The 15370-nt window shown below is 40.4% G+C and overlaps 1 protein-coding gene across 1 annotated transcript in view; it reads left to right on the top strand.

Annotated features, from left to right (window-relative positions):
• FRAS1 (Fraser extracellular matrix complex subunit 1) overlaps positions 1–15370 on the top strand; it is a 471835-nt gene that overhangs the window by 288196 nt on the left and 168269 nt on the right. The window contains exons 23-27 of the mRNA XM_055297229.2: positions 4429–4575; positions 7281–7421; positions 8699–8839; positions 10636–10776; positions 14616–14886. Coding sequence (XP_055153204.2) covers positions 4429–4575; positions 7281–7421; positions 8699–8839; positions 10636–10776; positions 14616–14886 — 841 coding nt within the window. The remainder of the gene's footprint in view (positions 1–4428; positions 4576–7280; positions 7422–8698; positions 8840–10635; positions 10777–14615; positions 14887–15370) is intronic.

The following is a 15370-nucleotide window of genomic DNA, read 5'->3' as shown; positions in this document are numbered from 1 at the left end:
CCAGAATCTGTAGATTCTGTAATACAAGAGACAGGAATGAAATACTTCCACGTTCTATTCAAGAGCAAGAGAATGTTGGTGGAGAAATAGTGACTTAGATTTATTAGGCTTTTCACAGCAGTGGAATCACAGAAATAAAAGTTCAAAAGAAAAAATAGAATCCATTGTATGAAGTATAGGTGACAAAAATACATTGCATTGAAATATTTCTCTTCTGGGAAGTTTTTGTCTTGGGGCAGGGTGGCCTCTGCACAAACACATTTGCTATGATCCCATGTAAGTAGAATTTCATAGAATATTTCAGTTGGATTCAGAATTTCCTGTTTAGTCCTTAAATTTCATTCTAAGATTGAAAAAATATGCTCCTAAGTTGGGATATTTGAGTTTCTAGTACATTAAAAAAAAACAAAAAACAAAAACAGCCTGACCAACATAGTGAAACCCCATCTCTACTAAAAATACAAAAAAACTAGCAGGGCATGGTGGTGCATACCTGTAATTCCAGCTATTCGGGGGTGCTGAGGCAGGTGAATCTCTTGAACCTGGGAGGTAGAGGCTGCAGTGAGCTGAGATCATGCCATTGCACTCCATCCTGGGTGACAGAGCAAGACTCTATCTCAGAAAAAAAAAAAAAGATTCAACAACGCTCTATTCTAATACTCATAATTATAGACAATTATAGGCCTGCCAATTTTAGAAATTCTGCAATAAGGGCTTTTGAGGAAATGTAATCAGTATTAAGGGAGGCAGTCATAACCAAATTATTGAAGGAAGTGAGGACTGGAGAGCTTTCCAGATATTCTAGTTACAGGAATCTTTCGAGAGGATGTACTATTAACTGAATTAAAAAATTTAAGGGTCACCAGTTGAGGTAGGAACTTTAAAAAAGAGATGACACGTAAGGTTCTGAGTACTTGAAACCATCGTGCCTTGGTATTGGAGGAGAATTCCAGAGCTACACAAGCCAATCTCACACCAGTGTAGAGACTTTTTTTCACTCACCCCCACAGACTTCCACAGAAGAAAGCCGGTTCCACTGCTGGGGAGCTGGAGTTGTTGGACAGTTGTTTTTAATTGGCCCTAGAACTTGCCTCCAAAGTGATAGAGAATAAGCTTCCTCCTTCATTCACATGATTACTTTCCAAAGTTTGAAATTAACTGTCATTCCCCACTTGGACATCTCTGTGACATGTAGACCTAGAGCCAATGGAGTATTGAAGCAGGATTGGATGAACATTTCTTAGACCTACAGCAGAAAACAGGTCTGTTTAAGAAGGCGATTGAACCCCCACACTGTGAGGTCCCTCACTCCTTACAGCACATCACAGATGTGATGGTTACAGCACATCCCAGCTTCCCTCCGTGGTTTCTGGTCCACTCTGCCACTTTTTCACTGTCCTCCTGCACTTGCTATGGGGGTCACCAACCTCAGAGAACTGCCCTTGCTACTCCAGGTGTGGCCACATCAAGATGTCTGCATCAGACTAGTAAGTACTTTGTGGGGTCTGAATGTCATACCATGGAAGCTGAGAACCTGAGGGACGCTGGTACCTACAGAACTGCTCTGTGTCAGAAAGGGTTAGCCATTTGCTCATTACTTTGGAAAGGGATAAGAGGGAGAAGTCATGGAAGCCCCCTGTTTCTCAGTGTGACACTACTGTGTCCCTCCAAATCCTCCATAAAGTCTTCCAGCAATTCAAAATGCTCAGCATGAATCCATTTCTTTTAGAAGTGAGTGAAGGGGATGAAGTATACATCAAGGTTCCAAGGGGTAATGAGTACTTTGTAGAAAGATTCAGGCCTGAAACAGTGGCTGACACCTGTAATCCCAGCACTTTGGGAGGGCAAGGTGGGAGGATCATATGAGGCCAGGAGTTTGAGACCAGCCTAGGCAAAAAAGTGAGATCCTGTCTCTAGGAAAAATTAAAAAATAAGCTGGGCATGGTGGCATGTGCCTGTGGACCCAGTTATATGGGAATCTGAAGCAGGAGGATTTCTTGAGCCCAGGAGGTGGAGGCTACAGTGAGCTGTGTTCATGCCACTATACTCCAGCCTGGGTGACAGGGTGACAGAGTGATAACTGTCTCCAAAAAAAAAAAAAAAGATTCAGGAACACAGAGGCAGGTGGAAGTAAGTCATAAGAAACCCTCAGACACTAGGGCAAGGAAGGAATTGGCCTTGACCCCTGGCTGGGGAACTGGCATTCAGGGACCTCATTTTGCAGCTCTATGTCAAGAAAAGAGGACCAGCTGACCCTTATGTTGCATATCACATTTTTAGTTACTATCAAGCCTGTTATTGACTAAAAATCTTAGATTTTTTTTTTTTGTATAGGAACTGCTATCTAAGCAAGTCTTCTTCATCCTGTATTTGTACAGTTGGTTTTAGAACATAAACGCGGGACTTTTCTTAGAGTTTCCCTTATTTCACTTGGTTACTGTAGGTTCATTATTTCAACTGGTTAAGGTAACTGAACTGTTGTTCTTCCAGCTGGTGAAACTTAACTATGTATGTTTTCTATATAGGTGCATGTGGTATATTTAAATATTATTGACATGGTTTCTTTGTTTCCATTAAAGTCATGGATAAAAATATTGATCAAGTAAGAAATTAAGGCTTAATTAATGTGATACTCTGCTGTGGACTTATTTTTATCAATTATAAAGATTTGCTGATCACATTTTGAGTATGCTTTTCAACCACCTTCGAATCCACTTACAACTAGTAGGTCTCACTTCATTTTTGTGTTCACAAGTTTATTTTTGGAATCTATGTCAAACGCTTTGCCAAAATTAAGATACACCATGCATAAAAATTCTAGCAAAAAAAAAAAAAAGGATAAAAATTTGGTCTCATCTAAGCTTACAACAGTTAAAATATTCTTTTCTAATTATTGAAAATAATTAGAACTGAAAATCCAGTCTAGAATTTTCCCAGGACCTTAAATTATCATGTACATATTCTAACGAATGTTTTATAGCAATGTCTTTCTTTGTAGGTGAAACAATAGCATGCGACTTTTTTTTTTTTATTTTTCAAGGAGGTAATTTTCCTGCACTGTGCCATGTGCTTTGATATCATATACATCTAAAACTCACTGGGTTTCTCTCTGGACTTTTCCTCTGACACATACTTAGAGAAGATTTCAGAATGAGACAGAAATGCTGTTGCTTGTATATATCTTATGCAATATCTGGCTTTATTTCATTTATGTAGCAAGTGTTTATTGAACACCTACAATATGACAGATAACCAGCTAGGTGCTGACTGGCATTACACAGAACAAAACAGACCTGTTATTTGCTTTCATGAAGTTTGCAGCCTAAAAGATACAAATGTCAATCAAATAATCACTCAAATGAGACTGAAGAATGAGTAAGAGTTAAAGACTCGGAGATTATATTAAGAGGATTCAAATATGCATGTTATAATAGGATTTCCAGGTGGAGAGAATGGAGGGAATGGTAGAGGAGCAATATTTGCAGAAATGATGGCTGGAAATTTTCCAGGATTGAAAAATGACATTGAGTTTGAAGGCGAAAGTGTACTCTGAAACCTGAGCTGTATGAATTTTAAAAGCCACTCTGGTGGATGCATGGAAAATAGATTGCAAGGGGGTCAGAGCGGAGATGGGGAAACCAATTAGGAGGCTGTGATAGTAGGTCAGCAGGGGATGATGCTTAGAAATATTGGCATTTGTGGATATGGAAAAAAGCAAAAAGTTCTGAGAGTTATATCGGAGAGTTTGAGTAAATAGGATCCAGTGAGTAATTGGATTAGGAGTCGGGGAAAGAGAGGTGTCAAGATAGACTCGGAGGTTTGGCATGAACAACTGCGTAGATGGAGAAATGCCAGTTGTTAAATGAGGGAAGATGGAAGCATGACCAGATTGGGGGATCATCCCTGAATGTCAGAGTTATGTGGCTGGCTTCTAAGAGTTGTAACTAGGCAAATCAATAAACCAGTTTACCTTCAAGTCCTTTGTATCTTAAAGTATGGGATTTCCCAAGATCCGCAATAAAGTTGGTGCCTAATTTTAATGTTGGCATCACACAAAAATCTGAATCTACATTATGAACTTAAGGGGGCTTGATTCCTGAAGAAGTAAGGTTTCAGTTCTGAACTGTAATTCCAGGGATCTTAGAGTAAGCATAAATTCTGTTGCTGAATCACAGAGCAATTTGGATATAGGATTTCCATTCTTGGGTTTGCAATTTATATTCTTTGTAAAATAAGATTACCCTTTTCTATTTTGGAAACCACTATTTTCTGTTTTTGTTGATCACAGGGAAGGGCTACGAGCCATAATGAAATGTGGAGCAGGTTAGAACAAGGCTTTGTTCCTGTGCAACATCTGCCTAGGTTTGATCAGTGCTTCAGTATTTGCAATTGTAATCATCTGGTCATTTTCTTTTCCTGTCTGCTCAGCATGCAACACACACTGTGGAAGCTGTGATTCACAGGCCAGCTGCACCTCCTGCCGAGATCCAAACAAGGTTCTGCTCTTTGGGGAATGTCAATACGAGAGCTGTGCCCCACAGTACTATCTTGACTTCTCCACCAACACGTGCAAAGGTAAAGCTCTTTCTGAATTGTGTAAAGATTCTTTTACACAGTGATACCCCTTTACTACTGATGTCTAGTTTTCCATATTGGGAAAACACCAGTCATCATATATTTTGACTGTCTCTGATGATAGCAACAATTGTGTAAGTATGTATATATTCATTTATTCACTCCTTTACTTATTAAGCATATAGTTTTGAGCACCTATTTGTATCAGACGTTGTGCCATGTCTTGATAACAAGACCACAGGTGGCAAATTATAAATCCTCAGGTTATGTTTGGCCCATAGACATGTTTTTCTTTGTCTACCTAATGTTTCAATGCTTTAAAATCTTTAATTATTTGCCTTTTAAAAATCAGAAGATTTCATTTACAAAAATTGAGATTTTCAAGTGTTGTTGTTTTTTTCTTAACCAGAAGCTCTAGTAATGTTGGGTATGTATCCCGACTGTGAAGCTCTAGTAATGTTGGGTATGTATCCTGACAGTGCAACCATAGGTTGAAACGGTGTAGCTGTCGTCCCTGCTGGATGGAGCAGGATCTCTTCAGTTCAGCAGTCCCCACCATTCCCTTTCTATCACACAAGGCCTATTCTGAAGATACATTACTTTCCTGGGCTGTAGGTGTTTGCATTTACAACTCGAGATTGCTACATCTAAGCTTGATGAGGTCAGGAGTCCTGTCTGATGTGTTCATCTCTGCTTAACATATTTAAATGAGTGAAGACATAGTCGCTGTCTTCAAGGAAATTTATAAGGAGATAATGTCAAACGCCAAGTGCCTTTTTCTTTGCTCTCCAGTATTTGGAATTCTCGGGGCTTATGCTCTTTGAATGGTAGTGCTCAGCAAGAGGAAAAGCAGAGGTAAAGAACAGGTTTTACTTGCTCCTGTCCATTTCCTCATTCCTGCCTCCTTCCACATTTCTCTCTACCCCTCTGATGCTGGCAGAGAAGCTAGAGCTTGGATATGGTGGTCAAACATCTGTCAAGTAAACTTAGGATGCTTTAAGGCTCTGCACAATTACACACTTTCCATTCCAAGAAATTCTACTTGGTTGTCAACTTAGGTGGTCTGCTGTGCTCAAGACCACAGAAGTTTTTTTCTTTTTTTTTTTGCCTTCTAACCAGTAGCTGTCAGTTTGTGGTGAAAAACAAGATTATCACAAATCCACTCCATTATAAATGATTTCATAACTGTGCTGGCAGTTTTCAAGGCTCTGTTTTAGTCATTTTCCCTCAGGACTGATTCAGCCAAATAAAGGGATAGGATTAACTTCGTAAACCTTCTTGGAAGCACGTGTACTGTCTTGCACATTTACCTGATTTCTTTGGGACTTGGAAATATTCTATCAGGGAAGAGAAAAGGTAACTAATAAGAGGTTTTTCCAGTTTCTTAGCAGGGATGGAAGGTGAGATAGAGGGTGGCCCTGAATGGACATAGGTTCTCTAAGAGAAACAGTTCAGCAGCAAACGTTTATTGAGTTGTTGCTATATGCCAGGCACTGTGCTAAATTATTTAAATTCATTATTTCATTTTATTCTTCACAATAACTTTATGAAATGGGCGCTATTCTCACCCATGTTTTACAGGTGAGAAACCAGGACAATATAGATAAAAACATGATTGTGGGATAATATAGATAAAAAGTAGCAAAGCCATGACTTGAATACAGACTTACCTTTCTTCAAAACCCGTGCACTTAACTGTGCTATCCCATCCCGTCTTCCATGCATGTAGCACTTCCCTTACCAGCTACAACACTGGCTTTCAAACATGAGTTTTCTGACTGCATCAGAATTGCCTGGGCCATTAAAAACAACAGCAACAGCAACAACTATAATATTCACAATAACAAATACAGCAGCAACATGTTTTCCTGTGCCCCAACCCAACCCCTGAGACTCTGATTTGATAAATCTGATGCTGAGCCTAATCCATATTTTTTAACAACCCCCCTGGATTATTTGCATGCACATTCAAGGTTAGACCCCTCTAGAACATAAGCTCCTTGACGACAGGTTCTACACCTACCACCTTTATATTGCCTCCTCCTGCTGTTCAGTGACTATCCCATGGGTGCCTCTGGAGCAAATTAACATGTAATGGAGTCCGTTCTAATGCCTAAATGAGATCTTCTATTGTTTTAGCAACCCCTTTCTTTCTGGACAGCACCTTTATGCCCCATATAATTCTGACATCATTGGTTCTTTCTGTCACTTTGGTCACTGCCTGGTTTTGAGACATAGAAACTCATGCAGCTGAGGTTGTTGGTAGCAGCAGATGCATTCTTAGTTGAGTCTCTGACATCTCTTTACCTATTGAGCATTGAGTATTTGGAAGAAGTCAGGGTTAGGTTTGTGGGGCAAGTTGGCCACTCCCTGTGGCAGGTTTTGCATGAAGACTTGATGTGGCACAGGGATAAATAGCTAAGACCAGAGTGATCTGGTTTCTCAGCAGTCCTGCCAACAAGCAGGCTCGGCACAAGCATGGAGTGCTCCTTGTACATGTCTGTGTCTAACATAATTAGGGAACACTTAAACCTCAGAGAAGCATTCAGGCTACTACAAGTGGAAACCTCATTTGAGCCTACTTATCTGACATCTCTTACGTTGTCCTTATTTTACTCCTTGAGGATGCAGAGTCCTCATAAATGAATTGCTGGGTCTGAGGGTGGACAGAAAGGAAGATAATCTAATGCAGACTTTCTTTTTAGAGTGTGATTGGAGCTGCAGTGCATGCAGTGGGCCCCTGAAAACAGACTGCCTGCTGTGCATGGATGGCTACGTTCTCCAGGATGGGGCCTGCGTGGAGCAGTGCTTGTCATCATTTTACCAGGACTCGGGTCTCTGCAAGAGTAAGTGTGTAGAGACCCTGCCCTGTGCTCAGCCATACCTTGGCCACCTCTGATTTGTACTGTTCTCAGAAGGAAACTGTGGCAAGTTTCCCCTTCCGGCTTTTTACCCGATTTCTGGTTTCTTTCCTAAGAGCTATCTTTGTTATCATGAAAAGTTCCCCTTTTCATCTTCCACGTCCTAATAAGACATTTGCTAAAATTTGAGGGCAATATGGGAATCTTGGGCATATAGGACCACACAAACAGGTGTGTGTTAGCTGTTACTTTCAGATTTTCTTAAAAATTGAAGAGTCAGGTCCTCCTGGTGGGAAGGTGTTTGTACCCTGGGCATTTGGGCACATAGGAAGACCCGATTATTTCACTATCTGCCCCCTTCAACCCTCTGTATACCATATAGCTAACAGTCATCTCTCTCTGGCCTAGTATCCCTTTTAGCCTCAACTGAACACTACAAAATTCTCAGACCCTGAAATTCCCATCAAAAGTGCACAGAGAGCATTCCTAGGAGTATTCCTGGGGGACTGAAAACTGACTTGATGAACCACGAAAGGTCAACCCTTCAGCAAAACAGTACTGAGAGCCAAGGACTAATAATAATAATAATAAATAATAATAATAATAGTTGCTTAGGCCAAGAATGGTGGCTCATGGCTGTAATCCCAACACTTTGGGAGGCGGAGGCAGATGGATCACCTGAGGTCGGGAGTTCAAGACCAGCCTGACTAACATGGAGAAACCCCATCTCTACTAAAAATACAAAATTAGCCGAGTGTGGTGGCACATGCCTGTAATCCCAGCTACTCAGGAAGGCTGAGCCAGGAGAATCGCTTGAACCCGGGAGACAGAGGTTGCAGTGAGCCGAGATTGTGCCACTGCACTCCAGCCTGGGCAGCAAGCAAAACTCCGTCTCTAATAATAATAATAATAATAATAATAATAATAATAATAGTAATAATAGTAATAGTAATAGCTGCTGATATCTGTCATTCACTTTATAGTTTATCTAGCATTTGCCATGGGTGGGTAGGACAGTATATCAACCCCCATTTTATAGAGAAGAACACAGGCTCATTGAGGTAGAGTGACTAATCCTAAGTGTCCCAGCCGGTAAGTATCATAGTCACAACCAGAACCCAGACTCCTTGACTCTTCATATGGTCCTTTGCCCGGTACACTATGCTGTACTGCTGCTGGACATCTCATGCTGCCTTTCCACAAGGGCCTGGAGCCCCTGGAAAGCCACGCAGATTCCTGATGACTTGATTTTTGTCTTTCAGACTGTGACAGCTACTGTCTCCAGTGCCAAGGTCCCCATGAGTGTACCCACTGTGAAGGGCCATTTCTCCTCTTGGAAGCCCAGTGTGTCCAGGAATGTGGGAAGGGGTACTTTGCAGATCATGCAAAGCACAAATGCACAGGTAACTTGGAGACTGTGCTGATTATTCTGGAAAGAAGTGAGGGCAGCAAGTAAGTCACATGTGCTGACTCTCAGGTATCCAAGAACACTTAAATTAGAAAGCAGAATGAAAGCCCAGAGAGCTTAGCCTAAGTAATTGATGGCTTCCCATGCATATCTGCCATATGTTGGATAATTAGGATATAGGAGTGTAAGCCAATATTCTCTTACACAAATCAATATTGTCCCCAAAGGTCTTTATGGAAACAAAGCCAGTATTTTATGGAATGTAATACTTCTATTGATCTACAGTGAGGGATCCATTAAGAATGGGTCAGCCCTGTTGATACAGACATAGAATTTTTAGTGTTTAGACTAAATTATCCATGATTCTGACATTGGCATAATATCCTTAAAGAATGGGATTTTTGGCCGGGCGTGGTGGCTCACGCTTGTAATCCCAGCACTTTGGGAGGCCGAGGTGGGCAGATCACGAGGTCAGGAGATCGAGACCACGGTGAAACCCCGTCTCTACTAAAAATACAAAAAAAATTAGCCGGGCGTGGTGGCGGGCGCCTGTAGTCCCAGCTACTCGGAGAGGCTGAGGCAGGAGAATGGCGTGAACCCGGGAGGCGGAGCTTGCAGTGAGCCAAGATTGCGCCACTGCACTCCAGCCTGGGCGACAGAGCGAGACTCGGTCTCAAAAAAAAAAAAGAAAAAAAAGAATGGGATTTTTGGGGACAATTTAGTGAAACACACTGGAGCTTTTATGAAACTCAAGTTGAACCCCAAGTCTTAATCTCCTTGTCCACTGGATTAGCTAAGAGAGTTTTATCAGTTTGTTCTCATCATATCTATCAAAACTTGGTTCGTATGCCCCACTATAATACTTGACATTTAATAATGCTATTAAGCAGGCATAGCATTTACATGTCACTAAATTTACCCCATTTGCACTATCTAATTTAATATTCACAATGGCTTGATAAAATATGACAGACACTATGAATCCTGTCTTACAAGTGAAAGAAAAATAAGAGACTTAAAAGCGTACAGCAACTTAAGATCAGATGTTAAGCCCAGGTTTTCTGATTCCAATCCAGGGCCCTTTAAACTATACTGTGTAGCCTCTCTATAACAAAATCTCAACTAAGAAAGCAGGAAAATTAGGCAGTAAAAACTCTTCATAGAAAATTGTTAACTTGACCCGAGTAAGTAATCCTATGGTCCTATTCATAGCTGCTCCCCTCCAGTATTTAAAATACTATTAAATACTACTACTAATAACAATAATAATAAGAGATACAATGGTGGTAGTAGTAGAACAATTGAGTCCTTCCTGTGTACCAGGCACTGTTTTCGTCTTTGCACATTATAACACATGTAATCCTCCCAACAATTATTTGCACTAGGTGCTATTAATGTCCCCATTTTTAAGACAAGAAAATTATGACACCGATTGTTAAACAGAACTTGCCCAAGTTAAACAGCTGAGAAGGTTAGAGGAGGAAGGGTACCTAGAAACAGTCTGTGCTCTTAATCACTACAAAGGTCTTTTCTTACACGTCAATATGGTTAACTTTTTAAACAATTCATTTATGTGTAACATTTTTAGATCGCATTGTGTAACGTGAGGAGTGTTCCTCTCTGTAGATCAGCTCCCTATACATTCTATGGGGAAACTGTCAGTATTCTCTTCTGTTACAGTTGGGGCTCATTTGTTGGATGTGTTCTGACTCTTCTGGTTGTAAGCCCTTTATTTCTCTGTGGCTGGTGGTGCCTTGATTGAGCCTCATTTAGTGTTTCCTTTTTTAATAGCCTGCCCTCGGGGGTGCTTGCATTGCAGCCACAGGGACCGTTGTCACCTCTGTGACCATGGGTTCTTTCTGAAGAGTGGCCTCTGTGTTTACAACTGTGTTCCTGGCTTATCTGCCCACACCTCTAATGAAACATGTTCTGGTGAGTGCTTCCCCTCTGATGGTCTGGTGAATTCACCAATAATTTCTCTATGTGAAGGCTGAGTTTGCATACATAGTTGACTTAAGTGATATAAAATGCAGCATTCCCAATTTGGGAAAACCCATGGTGCTACTAAGGAGTAAGGGACTCTTTATAGAATATGGAAAATTGGGAAATCGCAACTTCTATAATCATTGGAAAGGAAAAGAGGCAATCTGTGCCTTAAAAGTCACAGCTATCAGATAAGAAATTGGCATAAAACTTAGCTAAGTTCCTGAACTACAGCCATGTTATAGAAAATTACATATATATAGTCACACTTTGCTCAATGATGGGGATACATTCTGAGAAATGCATCATTAAGCAGTTTCATCATTGAACTTCATGGAGTGTACTTACACAGACCTAGATGGTATAGCCTACTACACACCAGCGCTATATAATATAGGCTACAAACCTGTACAGCATGTGAGTGTACTGAATACTGTAGGCAATCATAACACAATAGTAAGTATTTGTGTTTCTAAACATATCTAAGATAGAAAAGCTACAGTATAATTTTATGGGACAACCATCATATAAGTGGTCTGTTGTTGACTGAAATGTTATATAGCACATGACTGTATTTACATATAATTTATTTATATTTATATAAATGTGTAGAGCTAATTATGTCAAAGTGCAGTGGTACACCCTTTTTCACACGGTAGAGATAAATTATAAATAAATAACAAATAGTATGAGGAGTCTACTTCATGAGGTTCACATGTTTCTAGTGGATGGATTTCAAGCTACCCCGTTTGCCCTTAAAAATATGTAACATCGGCCGGGCATGGTGGCTCACGCCTGTAATCCTAGCACATTGGGAGGCTGAGGCAGGCAGATCATCTGAGGTCAGGAGTTCAAGACCAGCCTGGTCAACATGGCAAAACCCCGTCTCTACTAAAAATACAAAAATTAGCCAGGCACAGTAATGAACGCCTGTGATCCCAGTTACTCAGGAGGCTGAGGCAGGAGAATTGCTTGAACCTGGGAGGTGGAGGTTGTGGTGAGCTGGGATCGTGCCACTGCACTCAGGCCTGGGCAACAGAGTGAGACTCCGTCTCAAAAATAATAATAATAATAATAGGTAACATGTTAAGAAATGAAGCCACTCTCTTCCAACACATTAATGGACGTGTTACCTTAAATAATAAAGAGAAGTGAATTTAAATTCAGTCTTAATTTTGAATCCCAAAACCTTTATGGGTGAGTAAAGCTTGGGAGGGACATTACTGTGAGTGTTTGTTGGCTTTTGAGAGTCGTTCGTCAAAAACATGAGGCATTTTTTAACACTCATATTCAATCATATTTTCTGTCTCTGTATTTCTGGCCTTTAAAGATATTAAGACTTCCCCATGGGAAAAAAATATTTTTGGCTTATTTTTGGGGAATCTTTCTGAAAACCCTAAGTACTTGAGAGCCAGCTTACTTCTCTCCAGGATATAAGACCACTTGTGAAAATGAGTGCCACTCTCATTAGAGCGATCTTACAGTCGAAGTAGTCCCACTGAAACTTGGCATTTCCAAACCGTCCTGTCTGACCTAGTTGTAGAAAGGAGCCCTACCAATTAAAGTCCAGGCAAAAACAACTTGCAGGAGACGGGATAAATTCTACAGCATGTTAAGAAATCCCTTTTTGTCCATCAGATGTTTCATGTGGACAGAGATTATAAAATTGTAAGACAAGGTATGTGTATTTCACATGAATTCTAAGTATGAGCCCCTGATAATCCTACTCCACTGTAAATTAACTGGCGCTATTCTAGGAAATGGTAGCAAACACCAGCCTCTTTACCTGCCCTTGGCCGGTCTGATGTGGCAGGTGCATCAGGATAGGACTGTGGGTCTCAAAGCCAGCAGCCCACTAGGATTACCTGCTGAGTTTGTAAAATTCCCGAGGTCCCACCTGAGAACATCCAAGTTAGAAGCTCTGGCAGTGGAGCCCAACTGTCAGTATTGTTTTAAAAGATCCCTATATGATTCTTATTATTATTGAGATGTAATTTACATACCATAAAATTCATGCTTTAAAGTATACAATTCAGTCGTTTTTAGTGTATTCACAAAGTTGTGCAACTAACACCACTACCTAGTTCCAAAACATTTTCATCACACTAAAAGGAAACCCCATAATATTAGCAGTTTCTCTCCACTCCTGTCTCAACCCAGTCCCTGGCAACCACTAATCTACTTCTGTCTCTAGGTATTTGCCTATTCTAGACATCTCACATAAATGGAATTTACAATATATGGCCTTTTATGTATGGCTGCTTTTACTTAGCATAATATTTTCAAGGTTCATCCATATGATATCATCAATCAGCACATCATTCCTTTTTCCTTCTATAGATGAGTAATATTACATTTTATGACATACAACATTTTATTTATCCATTCAACAATGAATGGACATTTGAGTTGATTTTACTTTTTGACTATTTTGAGTAATGCTGCTATGAACATTTGTGTACAAGTTTTGTGTGGGCAAATGTTTTCAATTCTCTTGGATTTATATACACAGGAGTGGAATTACTGCGTCCTATGGTAACTATATTTAATTGAGGAACTGTCCAACTGTTTTCCCAAGGGACTATACCATTTTACACTCCCATCAGCAATCTATGAGGTTTTGATTTCCCCACACCCTAACAATTTTTATTGTCTTTCCTAGTGGAAGTGAAGTGATATCTTATTGTGGTTATGATTTTGCACCTGCTCATGTGCTTATTGGCCTTATGTGTATCTTTTTTGAAGAAACATTCAAATTCTTCAACCATTTTAACAAATGAGTTTTTCATTTTCTATTGTTGAGTTATAGGAGTTCTTTAAATATTCTTGATATAAGTCCCTTTGTAGAATTGATTTGCATGTCTACTTCCATTCTGTGGGTTGTCTTTTCACTTTCTCATGGGTGCTCTTTGAATACAAAAGTTTTACAGTTTGATAATGTCCATTTATTTTTTCTTTTGTCACATGTGCTTTTTATGTCTTATCTAAGAAAGCATTGTCTAATTCAAAATCATAAAAATGTACTCCTATATTTTCTTCTATGAGTTTTATAGTTTAATGATTACATTGAAGTCCTATGTTCTTGTCGTGCATCCGGGTGGTAACCACTGGGAGGCTTATTGTATACCATAGCCCAGAATCTCATCTGTGCAGCTCTGAATTAACAACATTACAAGCTTATGTAAAATTTTTAAGAAAAGGTTGGCACATGGTGGGGGGGGCAGCTGAAAGGAAAGCTGGAGCTGCCTGTAAGAGGGGAACATGTCTCAGTCAGAGCCAGAGCTCAGCAGGAAGTGACAGCAGTGTTTGGCAGATGCGGTGGTAAAGATAGGTACTGGTTTGGAATTCGGAATTGTTTTCTCACCTAAACTTCTTTAAAAGAAGAAAGTAGCCATTAGCCTTTAGTTTGGCATGGAATTGGGAATGGCCTACTCCAGCCATCGGCATAGTTTCCAGGCTCCATGTCTTCTATATGGAACGTGTGTCTAAGAACAGGAGCAGTGACTCACACCTGAGGACCTCCCACTGGGAGGCAGAGACATCGCGTGTATTCTTCAGGAATAGTGAAGTTCCCTAGAGCAAGCTGACGGTTGCGGTCTTTTGTAACAATGTAATGCTGTAAACTCCAGCACACTGTTTATGCAGTGAAATCAGCTCTTTTTCTTATTTAGTGTTTATTCTCTGGAAATTGTAAGGAAGTGGTCTGAAAAAATAAACAAAATAGGGGGAAAGTGACCTAATTAGTGAAGGTACCACAAGCTTGACCTTTGGATTCATATGTTTTTCAGGCAAAATACACACCCCTAGTCTTCGTGTGAATGGTTCCCTGATCCTCCCAATTGGTTCAATAAAGCCACTGGATTTTTCCCTCCTGAATGTCCAAGACCAGGAGGGTAGGGTCGAAGATCTCCTGTTTCATGTTGTGAGCAGTCCCACCAATGGTCAGCTAGTGCTCTCAAGAAATGGAAAGGAGGTTCAGCTGGACAAGGCTGGCCGTTTTAGCTGGAAAGATGTGAATGAGAAGAAAGTGCGTTTTGTGCACAGCAAAGAAAAACTCAGGTGATTCTGTGTTCCGTTGTTTTCTTCCTGCCTCCTTTCCATCATTGCTTTTCCACTCCTCCACCCTGTCCCAGCGTGTTTCTCAATAGCTAACCCTTCTCATCTGGGGAAGATCAATACTCCACAAGCCCAAATGCTCTCAGCTGCCTGTCATCATTTCCCTGTGATTGCTCAAAGAGCGTGCATCTGTTAGAGACATTTTCATTTTCTCACATAATTATGGGTAATTCTCTGATGCGACGGAAAAATCCCTGGTACAATTACTCAGATTTTTGGCCCAGCAGAAACAAAAGTGGTCATATACCTAGATGTTACAGCTGCTTCTTCAACATTGGGGCAATATACTGGGAGTGCGCGGAGAGAGAGAGGATGGAGCACATGCTTTTCAAGGTGTTGTATGGTCTCTAGGATTTTAGAGTTGGAAGGAAACTTAGAATCACAGTGAACTTTTTATTATCCACATTATGGAATTAATTGTGGTTAA

Source organism: Symphalangus syndactylus, chromosome 10, assembly GCF_028878055.3.
Source record: "Symphalangus syndactylus isolate Jambi chromosome 10, NHGRI_mSymSyn1-v2.1_pri, whole genome shotgun sequence".
NCBI classification, from domain to species: domain Eukaryota; kingdom Metazoa; phylum Chordata; class Mammalia; order Primates; family Hylobatidae; genus Symphalangus; species Symphalangus syndactylus.
Note: the sequence above shows the minus strand (reverse complement) of the source record. Positions and strands in the feature narration are given on the sequence as shown.